This window comes from Barbus barbus, assembly GCF_936440315.1.
Source record: "Barbus barbus genome assembly, chromosome: 40".
In the NCBI taxonomy this organism is placed as follows: Eukaryota; Metazoa; Chordata; class Actinopteri; order Cypriniformes; family Cyprinidae; genus Barbus; species Barbus barbus.
The window spans coordinates 15,259,052-15,277,563 of record NC_136718.1 but is presented as its reverse complement, the minus strand read 5'-3'; the positions used below and the strand labels follow the sequence as shown (position 1 = coordinate 15,277,563).

Sequence of the window (18,512 nt, the reverse complement as noted above, 5' to 3'; positions counted from 1 at the left end):
CAAGCTAATGAGAATTACTAGTACTCCGCCCAGCCATTAGGGGGCGCAGCGGCGCCCGCGAGTTTCAAAAAAACTCATGGAAAATGTTAAAGCAAGATGTAGCATTTAAAGGTGCCATAGAATGAAAAACTGTCTTTACCCTGGCATATTTAAATAATAACAGTTCTGTACATGGAAATGACATACAGTGAGTCTCAAACACCATAGTTTTCTCCTTCATATGTAAATCTCGTGATTAAAAAAGACCACTGAAAAACAGGCGAATCAGAACATAACACCGACTGTGACGCAACAGTCGGGATCACTACGCCCCCAACATTTGCATAAACCCGCCCTTGTTCTAAGCCGGCCGAACCATCAGAAGCTCTGCAGGTATTGTAAATAAACAAGCGCGGACAACAGCGAAAATAACAAAATAAATGTTATGTTCCAGGCCGTGCAGGGGGTGTGAAGTGCAGGGATGGGTTGGTGTCTGTATTCAGAAAGGCACAGAAAGCAAATAACGCGAGCCACTAAAGGGACATGGTTAGCTCCTTGCTAGCGGTAGCCTGTTACAGTACATACGATTTCACTCTCAGTAAGGAGAGATGAGGATGATGGCGAATGACTTACAGATCCTGAGCACCCCTGACAAGCATCTGATCTTGTGAAATGTGTGGTAAGTACTGTTGCTCCATAATGTAAACATAGTTTGTGTGATCGCGTCTCTTCAAAGTGAAACTATAACGCGATCGATGGATCGTTCAAAAGCAGTTTCAATGCCTCGCATATTAATAACGGCTCCCTGATGCCCGCGTTTTATATACAGTATAATTACCCGACGATATAACTGCGAGAGAAAGTATTTAAATATATATTTTCCTCCCTGTGCTTCCTTCTTGCTGATGAGCCGTACTGTGAAGCAGCCAATCAGAGCAGAGCTCATTATTATTCATGACCCTGCCAAATAAGCCAATAACAGACCGTTTCATTCTAGGGAGAAATCCTAGGGTTGTAAATGGACATGTAAAATCGTTTCTGGAGATTTGTTGCCCTTACCTAAGCCACATACCTTCTGTGTAGATATCAGAGAACAATTTAAAATACTGTATCAATGCATTCTATGGCACCTTTAAGTGATTTCATAGTGAAATATGTTATGGCAGTACATGGTGTCACAAAAAATAATTATAAGAAGATTTAATAAGAAGTTAAGAATAATAAGAAGAAGATTTTGTGCTTGTGTGAGCTCAGACTGTACCCTTGGAAAGTTAAATGTTGACTTGTGGTAATTTCCAGATTAATACAATTTGTGTACAATTAATCAGAGCACTTAAAGTTGCAAATATTTAAGCAAAATGCACTTTGTTATAATGCACTTTTGTCTTCATTAAATTGAAGAAAAATGCAGAGTTCTGTTTGTTGAGTAAATGTGTTCAACATTAACTAATTGGCTCTGGCCCATGTATTTTTATTGAATCGTATCGAATCGTGTCACATTGTATCAAATCGTATCGAGACAGCTCTGTATCGAGGTACGTATCGAATCGTGACCTGTGTATCGAGGTATGTATCGTATCGCCAGGTTCTCCAAGGTATACAGCCCTAACCCCTACTATATATATAGACTGATATCAGACTGAATCGGCCGATAACGGCTTTAAATGTAAATATCGGCATCGGCCCGATATGAAAAATTATGCCGATACTTGCCGATAAGAGGAATAAGTTAACTCGCATGTGCTCAGGGTGTGCTAGTGATTAGATCAGCAGTGTGGCTCATTCTTGAAGCAAAGTTTTGTCTGAATGATGATTAGACTCACTCTTTTGGATGGCTGCATTTAGTCTGTGAAAGCAGTACCGAATTCATTCGGTGTGTGATAAGAGTAAACAGTAATAGCACATGCAGCGGCAGCCTCCCCCAGGTCCTAATGCCTGTTCCGTAAAGAGTTTTAATCTGAAGGGGGCAATATTGGCCTACTTCTAATTAAATTAAAAGTAAAATAGCCTACACAAATAACATTTAGACTGTGATTAAATTTCTGATGTAGATTTCTGATTAAATAAAGCAGTAATTGATGTCATAAAATAATTAGTATGTTTTGATTTAATGGTCAGAAGCTATAGCTTACATGAAAAAAAAAGCACAAACATAACACCTGTAAATTAAATAATTTTATATATTCAGATTTATTCATTAATGTGTAATATGTTTTATTTTTTTTAAACAAATCAAGCTCTAAAAGATTTTCAGAATTTTTACAACTTTTGCTGTAGACCATCTACAAATGTTAAATCTTAAAATAAAATGTTAGGGTTAACACTGCATCTTTCTGGGGGAAAAATGCAGCGATATATAGTTTATGTATAGATATTTTCAAAGCTTCATTGTACTGTCAAAAACCTTCATTATTTTTTATTTAATTCTAATAAATATGTTTTTGTTAAAAACTAACCAAAATTAAAACTATTTTGCTTATAATTTCTGCACAGGAGAGACTTGGTGTTGTTTCCAAACAAAAGGAAATATATCGGTATTGGCCAAAATGATTTGAAAATATTGGCATATCGGATATCGGCAAAAATCCAATATCGTGCATCCCTAATATATATATAAAATTTAATCTTATTTGTTACAGTAATTGCTTTTTGGGAATGATAATTTTCATTGTAATATTAAAATTAAATAAAATATAACAATACATTTAGTTTAATTGAAATAATATTGCAGTTAAACAATTCTTAATTTAAATAAAATAATAATAATTAAAAATAAATAAAGAAATATAAAGTGAACTCAAAATAATTTGTTCATGAATAATTCATTATCATTGAAATAATATTACAGCTATATATATATATATATATATATATATATATAAAATTAAATATTAAAAATACATTTTATTTATTGAAAATGTAATGTCATTATTTATTTATTTATTTGTTTGTTTGTTTTGCTGTAAAATATGATCTGGACATTATTTCATGAGATTAACCCAAATATTCAGCATAACATTTCAGCATAAAAATCATAATATTAAGATCCATTAAAAGGCCATGAAATCAGTGAGAGGGTCTGAGTGACTGAGCAGGGTTGTGTGAGTGGTTGGCCAGGGTAGGAGCAGAGCTGGCCTGCAGGGCCACGGTCCTCTACGGAGGGCGTGCAGCACTACCAGCCAGGCTGCTCAGACAGTGACTCAGCCATGGGTGAGAGAGAGAACACACAACCTCTTTGTAGAGCTAGAGCACCACGCAGGAGCAGAAACGGGACAACTACTCCTCAGGCACTTACTTTGAACTGCTCTCAATGGCAGACCTGCATGAGCCTAATGGGGACACCAGCTCCATTTCACAGCTCAACATCCACAAACAGGCCAAGTGTGGTAAAATAATCATGCTGTCCACCACTAAAGTGATTGGTGGCATTTACTTTTAACATCAATTAGTTTCTCCTTGAATCAGTAATACAACATTTTGTTAGTCCATGAAAAAAAAACTTAATGTTACGAAATATTCATATTTCAAATAAATGCTCTTCTTTTGAACAGTATATTAATCAGAAATACTGAAAAATATATTACGGTTTCCACAACAAATATTAAGCAACTGTTTTCAACATTGATAATAATAAGAAATGTTTCTTGAGTAACAGATCAGCATATTAGAATGATTTCTAAAGGATCATGTGACACTGAAGACTGGAGTAATAATGCTGAAAATTCAGCTTTGCATTACAGGAATAAATTACAATTAAACGGTGGTTGCTAAAGTTCAGGGTGTTTTCTCACTAGCCCAAGTTTGTTCTAAATTCATGGATGTGTTTGTCAATTGTATTGTCTACTAGCTGAAAATCAGTAAGGAAAGATAAAGAAAGTAATAACATATATTTCTTCATCAATCCACATGATTTGAAGTATCATTCGTGTCCAGTGCAGAAACCATGCTGGATGAAATTTGCGCCAAAGTTGAATACTTTGGCTTAGAGTTTTGTTCAAATCCCAAACTTAAGTATGAGCCATAGTAATAATAGTGATGCTTGTGTTTGGAATTCGTTTGAAGCTGTTTCAAAGTGCCATACAAGGTTTACAGCAAGTAAGAGTCATTAAGGGACAGGGTGTTTAATTCCTCTGTCTCTTACCTTTGCCATCTGAGCCTGAACTCCACTGGCCTTTAGCGCTGTCACTGCTTTCTGTGCAGAGGCCGGGCTGTCGAAATCCACAAAGCCATAGCCTGAACACACACACACACACACACACACACAGAGGATCAGTGATCACTGCTTAGAGTTTAGTTGTTAAGCCAATAGCGTTCCCTATCACTCCTCTGCACCTTACCTCACACTGGTAATCGCTCTGTCCCACATGAGAAAAGAGCTATCAGACCAAGTTAACTATACACTCTCTCTCTCTCTCTCTCTCACACACACACACACACACACACAAATGTAATAGCATTGGTTTACTTGACAGATGTAGGGTTATGCAATACCAATCTCATTCCTGTTACATCAGCACATATTTGCTAGAGATAAAATAGATGAAGTATAGTTAAAGAGCGCTCATGGGTTAAAAGGAGCAGTTCACTTAAAATGTCTTTCAAAACACGTATCACTTTCGTTCTTCTGTGGAACGCAAAAGCAGATGTTTAGAAGAACGTCCAAGATGCTCTTCTATACACAAAAATGGCCATCGCAGTAATGTGAATTTTAATAGGAAAATAATTTTATTTGGATTTTTCATTTTGTAAGGATTTTTATTATTTTGTAAAAAATATTAATAAAATAAATATTCATATTTAATATTAATATAAAATAATGTAAATATTTTATTAATATATTATAAATAAATGATAGACTGTTTATTAACAAATTATTAGTATTAATATTTTATTAATATATTATTTTTATTTTTACATTAATATTACTAATGTAAAAATTAAAATACAATTAATAATTTGATTGAATTAAAACTTAAATAATTAAATTAATACAAAAAATATTTATTGAAAAGATCAAACTTAAAATAATTATTTATGAATAATTAATTGTCATTAAATAATATTATAATCCCCAAAAAAGTTATAATAAAAAATAATTTTAAAAAGGAGATGTTTAGAAGAAATGTCCAAGCTGCTCTTTTCCATTCCATTCTGACCACAGCTTTCAAGCAAGATTTTCTGTAACTGTCTTCTTGTCAAACAAAAATATCATTTTTCAGAGGACGTGGAATATTGGGCAGAAGCAGGAATATTTTCATGATATAACAAACTGCATGTTTACAGGTTTTTTCTTGTCATTTTTGACGGCTCATCTCATGTTAAGTAACATAAAAGCACATTATTTAAAGTTTCTCTTTTTCTAAAATTTTTGGCGAACTATTCCTTTAAAGATGAAATTATACAGGACATCCTACCTTTACATTTGTTGGTGGTCTTGTCAAGAATGGCCTTAGTAGACACTATTTTTCCATAGCTGTGCAAAACAAAACAAACACAAAAAGAAACATTTGGGTTAATTGAATGGATAAACACTTTAAACAGCTTAATATTGGTAAATCCATCCAAACTCATAAGACTTGCTGATGTTTATCTGATATTTTATAAGGTCAAACACAGTTTGGAAGAGCCAAAGTAATCTAAGCCAGAAACAGGCGAGCAGCGCAGGCACAAAACCCCATAAATGCAGAGCACCAGCGCTGCCCCATTCACAATGTGCCACTCAATGGGCCCCCATATCCAGAAATCATTTGCATTAAATCTTCATGAGGGTGCCGGTGTGGAGGAGAGGCCCTGATCAAATGGTAATGCTCTTTAAATAATGGATTCCATACAATGTTCATGCTGCCTTGCATGGGAAAAGGCATTTGCACAGCATGATACAGGTATATAGCTGTAGGTGGTGTACATGTCTGTGGATTACTGGAGGCTTGCGGGTGTTTGAGGGACGGCGAGGGGGAGGGCGGTAGGTGTTCTCGAGCCAGGCATGTGCTTGCAGTGTAACCTGAGAGTTCTCCTTGTCTGCCCTGCACAGCTCTGGCTGAGATCCACAACAATCAACCTACAATGCCCTCCACCGCACTCCTCATCTGGGTCCTACTGCCTGCGCACAGAACCTCAAGCTGATGTTCACGACTGAACTAAACCTATTTAATGTAATTACAGTATAGATTAAAGTAATATTGGAAAAGTGGATTTGACTAATTGGAATAGGCAATTTGATTTGTTTGTTTTTTTCAAAAAAATATTTTTGGTTTCCGCTGAAATAGTTTTGGATACATAATACGTAATATACTTAGGGTCAACAATATGTAAACTTATCAATATAACATAGATGGAAAAGGCAATATGATAATCAGTGATGCATTGAAATTCCAGCAAAAATATTCAGCTGTAAAAAAAAAAAAATAATAATAATTTTTTTTATTTCGGCTAAAATAGTATTTGACTGAAATGACTAAAATAGTTTTAGCACTTCTCTGATGACTGTTTTGACTGTGTTACCACAACATACTGTAAGTCTATTTATTTTTCCATCCTAAATATGCATGACTGCATGGTTAATTGCATTTTATTATTTGCATTTAGTTTTGTTTTTCCCTGATGTCACTATCAGTGCAGCCCAGGGGTGAACACAGTCATGTGTGAGATCCAACCAAGAGTCATGGTCAAGTAAGCACTATGAGATGGGCTGGAGATATTAGTGTAGCAAAAAAATAGTAGTCATATTGACTCTGTTGCAGCATTGGTAGGGCGGTTAGCTCTAAAATTAGTGACAAGAGAGGGCTTTAATTCTGTAATGCCTCAGTGACTTTGATTCATTCAGCAACAAATCACACTCTATCGATTAATTCAAAACACTCATTCGTTCAGAAACCAAACAAAGTGAGTCAACAAATCATTCACTCAACTGATTTATTGTCATTGACAGATTAAAAACAGACAAAGTAACTAGCAATATTTCCTAAAACGTAAGTTACTCAGTTTTAATTTCTTGTATATTGAAGAAGTATTCTCGCAATTGGGCTGTTGGTCTGAAGTGCACTCTTGCTTGTGATAATGCTTAAATATATCAGAAATATAAATGTGGCAGTCGTTTTTTCACTGGTCTTGCTTGAGATATCCACAGCATTCACTTTGTAAAACAAGCTGTAGATTTCTGAAACCATTTGGTTTGTGATCTGCTCTCTCGCTTTCTATAAAGGTAACAGGAATTACTTGACCAAACATCTCCTCCACCAACAGCTTCTTTGCTAAGAAACACCTGATATATTTGACTAGCTCTTATCTCTCTCTCTCTCAGTCTCTCTTTCTCACACTCCCCCAAATCTCTCTTTCTCTCTCACAGCTTCTCCCCACCCCATCACCAACAACTTTTCGTCTCCTCTCCCTCCCAGCTGTTGCCCTTGTTTGTCTTTCCCTTTCCCCCTGGGCTCAGAGTTTCCTGTAGGGCTGGGCAGCCTCATCTCAGCCTTTTCTTCCAGAGAGGGCCTCGATCTCCAGTATTATACTTCTATGTGCACTTTCTTTCTACGCCATCTTAAATAAATGAGCAGTTTGTCCTAAAATGGAATATATATATATATAGCTTAGGAAAATACATCCTGTTTGTATTGGCCATCAAACTGGGCATCAAAGACATTGAGTTGTTCATTTTTGTTTTGTCAATTTAATATAAAAATTTTAAAACATAAGCTAATACATTTAGATTTGCAGTTAGTGTTATTCATTTATTATAACATTATTTATGTAAAATTATAGAATGTATTCATATTTTGAATTAGCTTTTATTTTTATATTTTAGAATTTATTTTTCATTTTCATATTAGTTTAAGTTTAAAAAAGAGGTGCTTTTGCCATTTTTATTATTTAGTTTTTTTATTCTATTTAGCTTGAATTTATTTTTTATATCAGTTTTAGTTTTAGTCATTTTAGTACTTCAGTTTTCACTTATTTCAATTCATTGCCAAGGTAACATCTCTAAAGTTTTCTCTGAAGTTTTTCATCTATTTTATTTTATTTTATTTTTAATTTTAGCTTTTTTCAATTACTGAAAATAATTTTTAATAGATTTAACAGTTACAACTGCATTGCAGTAATAGATTTATAAACACTGAAAAAAACCTTAAAAAGTTAACCTTTTAACTAAAATCAAACCATTTTAAATGTACTTACTGATGAAGGGAATCAAATCAAACATCTAAAACACAAAGTCAAATCGAAATGAACGAAAGTGTTGTTAAAAGGTTAAATAGATGAAAACAACTATTTTTAAACATAAAATATTTTTTGTGTATGCGTTGGGAGATCTAGGTAGGAGAAGTCGAAGCCAAAATCTCTCTCTTCCTTACTTTTATCAACCCTAAAAGGAAGTGAGGTGCAGGCAGGGAAAGAGCGAGGAGGGGGAACCAACGTGCCTAGCTGGAAACACTGCAGTTGGTTAACAAAAAAGAGCTTTGTTTGAAACCCAAACCTCTGTTGAGTTTATGTCATTACATTCCACCAAAACATCTTCTAACATGAAAGCACGGATCTGATGGTGACAAAGTGATATGAGATTTATTTCAAAAGATGAATTCCCGATGTACCAACAAAAGCACACGGAATGAGATCCAATGCCAAGATGAAGAACGAGCACCCCTCAGGCGGCGCACCAAAATGTTATAAAATATCAAAAAAGTCTCATGAATAGAAATGTGTGATTTACGCAACGTCCACTAAATCAAGATGCTGTATAGGATTATCCAAAAACACTTCATGTTGAAATGAATGTGAATTATCTCCCAGCAGTGCATTTCTAACCTCATCATAAAGGGTCAAATCAGGATGCTCAAAGTCTGAGATTTTCTCTCCCACACACTCCTTCTGTTTTTAATGCATTTTCTGCTCTTATTATACACCCTCTCCAACTGCTGATTATGAACCTGACCTTACTTGTCTCCACCATTTCTAATCCTAAATTCATTTCCATGTGAAACAAGGACACTCACGGCTGACAGATCTTGACCAGGTCCTGGTCTGTGGTTCCTGGATGGAGACCACGGATGTACAGGTTGGTTTTACTCAGCTGGTCTCCACCGCTGCTGCTTCCATTACTGCTGGTGGTGTTGGGACTGGGCGGTGCCATCTGCTGGGTGGAGGATGCATACGCCTGCTGTGAAAACAGAGATAAGACAAGGTCAGTGCTATTAGATTAAAATTCCAAAGGGCTTTCCTTTAATTTCCCTTTGAAATGTCCTCTGACTTATGTGGAAGGAGTTGTTGTACTGACCATTAGTGACTCACTGAAATATCAAAACACTGAAATATCAAAATGATGCTGTCGCAACATGAATATAGCCTTTAAAAAATTAGTTCTCTCAGAAATTAAAATGATGTAATAACATGTGACCTATTAGCATCAGTTGCGTCACCTCACTGCCATTAACAACTCCTGTCCTGTAAAGTGTCCATCAAATGCACACTTTGTCCGAAGTAGAAGGTCATCAGGGTACTTTTTAGATTAGATTAGATTAGATTCAACTTTATTGTCATTTATGCAGAGTACAAGTACAGAGCTAATGAAATGCAGTTAGCATCTAACCAGAAGTGCAAGAATATAGTGTTTTATATACATATAAGTGCAGAGTAAGTGAAGATATGATTTACAGAATATACAGTGGAATTGCTATATACAGTATTGAGCAGAGTATATACAGAATATAAAATAGGAATGCAATGTAGGGATTGTATGTACATTATGAACAGAGCAATGTAGATTATATAGATTACAGATTATATATACACATTATGAACAGCAGAAACGTGAGAACAGTGGTAATAAATAAATACAGCTGGATGAGTGTGCAAAGTATTGATAGAACAATGTATTCTATGCAAAATAGCAGTAGTGCAATATTTTATAGAAATAGTTTACTGTGCTTGTACAGTAACAACTTTAAACAGTTTATAGTGTAATGACTTGAACGATGTGCAGTCTGTGCAAAATATGAGTAGTGCAAATGCATGTGTTTAAAGTACTGTGACCAGTGCAGTAATAAGCAGGTGCAGGTTAGATTGGTGGTGTGGCGTTCAGAAGTGTCACAGCCTCGGGGAAGAAGCTCTTCCTGAGCCTACTGGTGCGAGAGCGTAGGCACCTGTAACGCCTGCCGGATGGAAGGAGGGTGAAAAGTCCATGGTTAGGGTGAGAGGCATCCTTGATGATGTTTCTTGCCCTGCCCAGACAGCGCTTATAATAAATGTTCTCAATGGAAGTTAACTGGGTGCCGGTGATCCGTTGAGCAGTTTTCACCACCCGCTGGAGTGCTTTGCGGTCAGATGCGGAGCAATTGCTGTACCATACTGAGATGCAGTTCGTGAGTATGCTCTCAATGGTACAGCGGTAGAATTCCACAAGGATCCTGGGATTCAGGTGAACTTTCTTAAGGCTCCTTAAGAAGTAAAGGCGCTGCTGTGCCTTTTTGACCAGAGTAGAGGTGTTATGGGACCAGGTGAGGTCATCAGAGATGTGGATGCCAAGGAACTTGAAACTCGACACACGCTCCACCTACTAATTTATGAATACTGTAAATTCGGACATACTCTTCTCACATACTCTTTGTCGCCTACTATATAGGGATGTATTTGATTTCAGGTGCAGCCACAGTCTCAAAAGAATGATCACTTCACAAATCGGACTGATCAGTTTCTCATTGGTTCAATGATTTGGCTTTTGAGTTAAAGCTATTGTAAGGCTCAAAAAGACTCGAAATATGATAAAACTACATGAGGGTGACTAAATAATTGACAGAATGACAGAATTTTCATTTGTGGTTGAACTGTCCCTTTAAAAATATGATTTGGTTTCCAAAAACAAGCCGATTCTGAAACAGAAAATGCCTCTGATTGTTGTTGTGTCCAAAGCCTGGGGCTTTCCCTCTCCTGAGAGGTTCTGTTAGTTTTCTAATTAACTCCTCATCAGTCAGAGGGGCAGGCAAGGATGAAGTATTTCATTAGCCAAGCCTGTGAAATCAAATCTCAGACAGGGAACAATGGGGCAGTTTAATACATGCCACAAGTTCACTGGTTTGGCTGAGATTGTTGGAAAAAGGGGAGAGGGGCACATCCAGAAGTGCTCGTACAAACATTATGTCATATATAGGGCTCTTGTCTTTTGCTCTCCTCTTGAGCCGGTTGAACTTAGTTGTAGAAGCCTGTCTAATTGAGATCTGAGCTTGTTAGTGTTGAGCACTAATCACTCTCATGTGCTGGATGCAGTCAGAAAGCACTGTCTCATTAGGACTGCTGTACTCGGCTAACTCTACCTCTGCATGGGAAAACAGATGACTGAACCACTGCCCCCCACTAAGCCCATCTGCCCCGCAACGCTGTTCAAGGTTGAGCAGTGCCGCACACCTAACAACACCAGTCTTCCCCACACAAACACTACATGCTAAAAATAACAATACCTCCAAATGACATCAATCCAGATAGATGTGTTGTTCAAATCATGACATGAATTGAAAAAATCAGGTTACTTTAAAATGCATATGTGCATTCAATTTTTAATCTTTATGTAATTTAGCTTTTTAGCATTATTTTAAATGTTTTAAGTGTAATAGAGAGAGAGAGAGAGACATTCATAACGTTACAAAAGTGTTGCTTTTGCATTTTCTGTTACTGAAAATAAAATTGCTGAGAATAAAATGTATCACCATTTATATAAAAAATATTAAGCAGCACAACAGTTTTAACATTAATAATAAGAATCATGTGACACTGAAGACTTGAGTAATGACTGCTAAAATCTCAGCTTGGTCATCACAGGAATAAATTACATTTTAAAATATATTCAAATAGAAGAATTCTTTTAAATGGTAATAATATTTCACAATATTTTTACAGCATTTTTGATCAAATAAGTGCAGCCTTGGTGAGACTTCTTTTAAAAGCATTAATAAAACCTTACCGACCCCAAACTTTTGAATGGTAGTGTACTAGTGTATATATAATATTATGGAAATATTAGGGAGGTTTTGTTAGGTTTAGCTCAGTTCTGCAGAACATTTTATTCCCAAACTATGCTGTAAAAAGTGTTTTCAAATTTGTAAATAAAATATTTTTACAATATGTTTACAAGAAAATACTATTTCTTTCTACTTAAACATTTTATTTATTTATTTTAAAGTCTTAGATACTTGCCATTTCTTTGTAATTACTGGTTAAAAAAATGTACTAGCAATTTCTGAGTGAAAATTGTTTAAAAGCCAATTTTTGTTTTTTTCAGTGTGCACATTAAATGTACTTTAATTGACAAGACAAGTAATGTTACAAATATATATGCAATTGTAAAATTTAAAAAAATATGCATTTTATGACTATGCAAGTTAACTATGCATTTTAGTTCTGCTTAACTAAGTTTGTGTGCCTTGTATTCTCCTCACGACTTCTCACGACGACCCATATGGACTCTACACAAACAACTCCCATTCATGTACATCTGTTAAACCTACAGCTTTAATTCTTGTAAATGCAAAGCATGTGATATATTGAAGACATCCACAACCGCAAGTCCACAACCGCGTTGACAGTAATTCATGCATCGCAACCATCCACACTGTTCTGTTTACTTCAGATTGCACTCAATGTATCTGAATGCAGAACAAATCCTTGTCACCATCTAATCAATACCAGCAAAGCTGCCCTTGAACATCTCAGTTGCACTATAATGAAACCCGAGAGTCCTCCCTTATTTGCACTTGAGGACAGCACTGCAGTGGAACCGGCTATATTCCGCCTCTTCATTTCCATAGATATGCGCAGTGTGGTAATGAGAGCATGGTGGGGTTTGCACCTCTCTTGATTACTCCATTGCAGTGCCACTAGGGCAGACTCTTGGGAAGGCTTGCGGAAATAGAGGTCACAGGAGGCAGTAAGCAGCTCTGAAGAGTTAGCAGGGGCTCTGGCTTTAAAGAGCTGGTACCAGATGTGACTGTGGATGGAAATAAATGGTCTGTCTATCGCTCCAGCCTGCATAGGTTACAGTATTGTGGGTGCACGCTTTTCGTTTTGCTGGGAATATGGACATTTATTGACCTACCAACATACATTGCGGCATAATGCAGTCGTCCATATCAAGTGAAAATAACTTGCATGTATTTTATATACGGTTACATTGGAAAGGAGCTATATGCACAATGGCAATCCTTTTGTTTTTAGAAAATGAATAAAACAAAGTAAAAGGTGCATTTATGATTATTTTTTAGTTTTCAATTTCTGAAAAACATATATATATATAATAAAATACAATATCATATATAGATGTCTATATTTTTTTGATTATTTTTAGTGTGTAGTTTGTCAAATTACACTGTTTGAGAAATTATATTTATATAATTTTTTATATGAATATTTTAAGAGTATATGAATATGATTTCTAAAACAATATTACACTATTTTTACATATTTAAAAATATTCTTTATAAAAAATAATTATTTATATTTTGTGACGGCAGTCAAATAATTGTAAATTTATTTAATAATTCTGATGTATAATTCATTTCTAAAAATACGTAATATACATAATATACCAAATCATATATAGATATCTGGGTCACAATGCAATAATATTGTGATTATTTTTAAGGTGTAGTTAGTCAAAATTCTCTGTGGTGTGAGAAATAGATTAGATTAGATTTATGTTAGAGTAAGATTTTGATTGAATAAAAATATTAAAAACCATGCTTGCCTAATAATATAATACATAATGCAAAAAGGATTTTTTTTTTTAAAAAGTGAAACTAAAAATAAAATCTTTGCATGAGAATATTGAGACAATATTATTAGGTAAAATATACTTCAGAATACTGAATTTTTGTCCCTCACTTCCATTTAATATGAGAAATGAATAGAGCTTTGGTTTCTAAATCACATATATATGGTGATTCTTGTGAAATATGCATACTTCACTGGATTAAAGATGAGGGGGAGGGGCTGAGAACAACAGAAAAAACATCCCTCAGTTGCTCAGTTCTCTACCCCTTTCAAGTTATACTCACAAATCAGGATTTAATCTTGCCAGGTATTTTCTCCACTTCTCTGTCTGTATATCTTTTGGCTAATCAAAAATTTCCAACTATAACTTTTAGTAGAAATAAACCTTAGCCACAGCCAGTAACCCAGGATCCACGCACAATGTTTGAGACGGGAATTCCAGGAATTCCAAGTCATTTATCTCTGAGCAATCTGCATCCCTGCCAAGAGTGCAGGAAGGAGGGGAATGAGTCTTCTTCTAGGCTGCTTGGTTTTCAAAACTGTGTCTTTCAGCAGTTTTCGAAGTGAGTGCGTGTGAGTGAACACACATTTCTGTAGCGGTACCAACAGAAACAGATTCTGTCCCAAGGAATCTTCAGCATGCGTTACTGAGTGATTCAAATATTTTTGTAGAATCACAAAATCTGAAGAAAACTTTACAATGTTACAGTTCACAATTTTACAAAGGTTACAAGTTTGCAGTTTAGTGTGTTTTATTAGAACATTAAACTATTCTTGAATATTTTTTGCACCATATACCTTCATTTTCTAGTGATGAAACTTAAACTGTAAATATATATTAATATTAATTATATTAATATTTGAAGAATGTAGTTTTAATTTAATAATATAATTTTATTAATATTTTAATATATATATATATATTTTGCAACTGGCATAAATTGGGTTTGAAGTTTTTGAAGCATAAGAAGCTCTTTTAGCATCCATAGCAGGCTCTCGTTGTTCCTCTCCATATTATGCTGTTCAAGACACATCTCAAAGCTCTCAATTTTACATTTAAAACTGAGTGATTTGCATAAAAAGGGTGTTTCATTACCTGAAAGGTCACAGAATATTTGGAAGACTCTAATGAGCTTCAAATATTCATACTGTGTAAAGTGATTTGCAACATTTTGCCGCCCCAAAGAGTGTCATTCTCCAGTGGATTTTATTCCGCCAGAGCTGACAGCAGTTGGGTGAGTCAGTGCAGCAGTGCTTAGCAGACCTGCAAGGCTTAGGAAGCCTATCTACGTTTGGGGCACTTAAGGAGTAAATTAGAGACCAGGGCTGCACACTCTCACAATCCATAAATTCTGGAAAAATGAATGTCCCCTGATAACTCGTAGGCACACAAGCTGTGGAAATAGTGTTTCAAATTACATTTTCTGCAGAGCTTATTCACACCGAGAACAAAAAATAGTTTTATCAGATATGTATCTTGCATTACAACACGTGAAGTTGCATTTCTAGAATTATTATCTTGCATTTAGGGTTAAAAATCATTATGGTCTGGGTCAGATTGATCCTGACTTTAGATTCATTCAAATTAAAATCGCACTTTATATTAAAAAATAGTAAAAGCAACAAACCTTAAAAACATTAATGCTTCTCACACATTACAAGTATTAACAAAACAATTCTAATTTTAAACACAGGAGGTCTGTGCTTTCCCAAAGCTCAAACAGTACAGCATTGCACTTTCCAGCAAGCTGAGCATGCACAACTTGATAAAAATGTACACTTTGAATGAAATGTCTGCCAAATGAATAAATGTAAAGGTAAATACCCTCAGAGGCAGAGAAACTGACATAACAAAAAACACCAAAGAATGCTTTTATTTCAGGTCTGCGCAACTGCCAATATAATAATAATATAATAATCATAATAGAAATTCTGCATGCAAACACTCCACAAAACAGTGGAGCGTCAACATTTTGCAATCATGTTCATTCTAAATTTCAAGAATAAAATCATAGTTTTAGCAGTATTTCCAAACAACTCTAAAATCATAATGGGTCAAAATGATCCGCAATATAAACATGCAAATGAGAGTGCTTTTGGTTAGACTGAAACAGACCTATAACAGACCTTTAGCCTCACAACTAGTTGGTTCATCTTCCTCCTGACTCACACTCATTGAGAGTCACTGCAGAAATACTGTTTGGTAGTTTTACCCACACCTGACATTCTCCCTCTGCATTTCTACATAGCTACAGCAACTAAAAATCAATGTGCTCCCTCAGCTTCACAAAACACTAGACTCGTCCAACATATTCTAAGTGAAACCTGAAGTTGCTGTCCAAACTGGGCTTGTCATTCCTCTTTTGGTCTTCCATTGGCAGCAACAACAGCCATCCTTACTCAACAGATAGGGCTGCCTCTAGGCTTTTGGCAAATAGCCTCTTCTCAAATCCACTGAATGCTTTTTCATCCAGTCCGTTCCAGCAGGTGAAGTGCAACCTGACATCACCAGGTTATTTTTTCATTATAAACAGATGCCCTGAATTCAATTCTGCCCAAAACTGCTTCCAAAAACACCATCTACCATCTTCACTGCCATCCCTGGGGTGATACATGGCATAATATCTACATTGCATCGCAATATACAACCTTTCAGTAATGACAAACATGTGCTCTTTATGACCGAGGGACATGAAGCTCACCTGCCCAACACAGCTTACTTATATGAAGCCCACCTGCCCAACACAGCTTACTTCCTTTCACACTACTACCTACACTTCCTCCCCCAGCACTCGCACCGCTGTGAGAGTTATTGAGAAAAGATGTACCATGGGCTCAGACACCTGCCTGCTCAGCTGCTGGGCTGGTGGAAGCTCTGCTATCAGGCACCTCAATGTTTTCTAGAGCAACACTTATAAGTAAAGTGTTGGTTTAAATGTTCTTTGGATAATCTCAATTCATACCGAAGAACATGATCACGTTCTTACAGCTCAAGTGCTGCAAAAGGAAAACAAACCAAATACTAAGTTCAAATTTTCACTCAAAATGTTATACATAACACATTTTATACATTTATGTCGAGTCCACGGTTAGCACTAATAATAAAAGGACAATGAGGTGTGATGAATGAATCTGGTTAAACATGTAACTGTGAATCTCAATAGCTGTGGTCTTCTCTAATTTCTTCATAATCTGAAAGGTAAAATTAAATCAGCAACCCGGTCTGCTTGCATCTTTGCGTTGTTTCTGTATTATTTCGTGAGCATGGGCGTGAAGCTGAAATAACATTTAGAGAGCCAAGCTGGATCAGATCACAGGGTGTATGCTTATAAAACTGTTAATGAGTAGATAGACCATCATACTCAATGTCAGTTAAACGGCTTCCCTTTATCTATTTTATAAGTTATCAGACAATAATTCATAAAACGGTCAACACGTTAATAGTCTTTCTTCGCTTTGCACTGTCATTTTATTTCAGTTGATTTATTATGATGACCTTGTAAGGGCATTGAAGATTGCAGATGATAAAGATGGAGTGCTTTGAATAAACTTGCAAGAAAGCACACCTGATTCACTCATGATGTTCAAAATATATGGCTGACAACTTTAAGTGCATATCATTGCACAGTATTAATGTCATGTCAGTTATAGATTGACAAAAGAATAGTAGGCTAGTACACAATTACACTACTGTATCACTGTGGGCACAACAGGAAAACAATGTAGTAACTAACTTTATGCAGCTAAAATTTGGATACATTTGCATACCCAAACTCAAAACAGAAAGGATTTTTTTTTTTTTCTAAAAAACAAAAACAAACTAATAATCTGTTTTAAAAATGTATACTAGTAGGCCTATTAAAATAATCGTAATGCATGTTATGTATATCGTAATATATAAAAATCTAACTCTAGCTAACTGAAAATCGTTTCTGAATGTAATTGATTGGAAACTTAATTACTAGTGCCATATCTGTCATTAGTTAGTAACATCATATATGTAGGGCGAGCGTTCGTTATTACAAATTAACTGCGCCATTAACATGTTATAAAAGAAAATTGAGCGTTTTTTTCTCTCATTCTGACCTTTGTCTCTCCGAAAATAAACAGCCCGTAAATCAAAGGCATCCTATGTCGGATTCATTGACTTTCTGTCTCTGCAAAGTCAATCCGAAACCTAAATGTTTCCCGTCCTAGTAGTGGGATTTATAGGGGTGGGGCGAATGACTCAACGTAAAACTTGGTTAAACTAATTTTCTTTTTTCCTCATGAATCCCAAACAATAGTCCTATATACTGATTTACTGCAACGAATCCACAAGCATCGAGTCCCCATAAATAAGTATATCTATCCGTGAACATTTCGGACCGCAAGTTCCGTGACTTCTCAGCCATCTACATTAAGATGCCCAGTTGCCCACTTTTTAATCCAGGCTGACTCCAGTATCACACTCACAGTGGAGGATTACCCGGCACGATCGCGCGATGATACACTTCAGTCTTTTCACGGGTCCACTTTCAAGGACACTGCAGCTCACACTCATGCAGTTACACACACAACAGAGATAAGCGACATAAATCAGCGTTTTCCGCCAGCTGACGCCACCGCATATGAACAGGGCTTTACCTTTTTACTGGTTCTGCTGGGATAGCCGTTATATGGGTTGATTCCTGTCCTTGGCGGCACAGAGAGCAGCATTTTTACAGCAACAGCAGCAGCAGCAGCGCGCGCTGTGTCCGGAGCGCCTAGTACAGCCAAAACAGTCAGCTGACGTCACCGGGGAC

At 35.9% G+C, this 18,512-nt stretch overlaps 1 protein-coding gene across 2 annotated transcripts in view; it reads right to left on the bottom strand.

Moving 5' to 3' along the window:
• Positions 1–18,512, bottom strand: part of LOC306859536 (RNA-binding motif, single-stranded-interacting protein 2-like) — a 27,510-nt gene extending 8,998 nt beyond the window's left edge. For both annotated transcript variants that reach the window (XM_079400597.1, XM_079400598.1), the window contains exons 1-4: positions 18,355–18,512; positions 8,967–9,130; positions 5,394–5,452; positions 4,121–4,212 (exon numbers count right to left, since the gene is read on the bottom strand). In XM_079400597.1, coding sequence (XP_079256723.1) covers positions 4,121–4,212; positions 5,394–5,452; positions 8,967–9,130; positions 18,355–18,426 — 387 coding nt within the window. In that variant the 5' untranslated portion in view covers positions 18,427–18,512. The remainder of the gene's footprint in view (positions 1–4,120; positions 4,213–5,393; positions 5,453–8,966; positions 9,131–18,354) is intronic.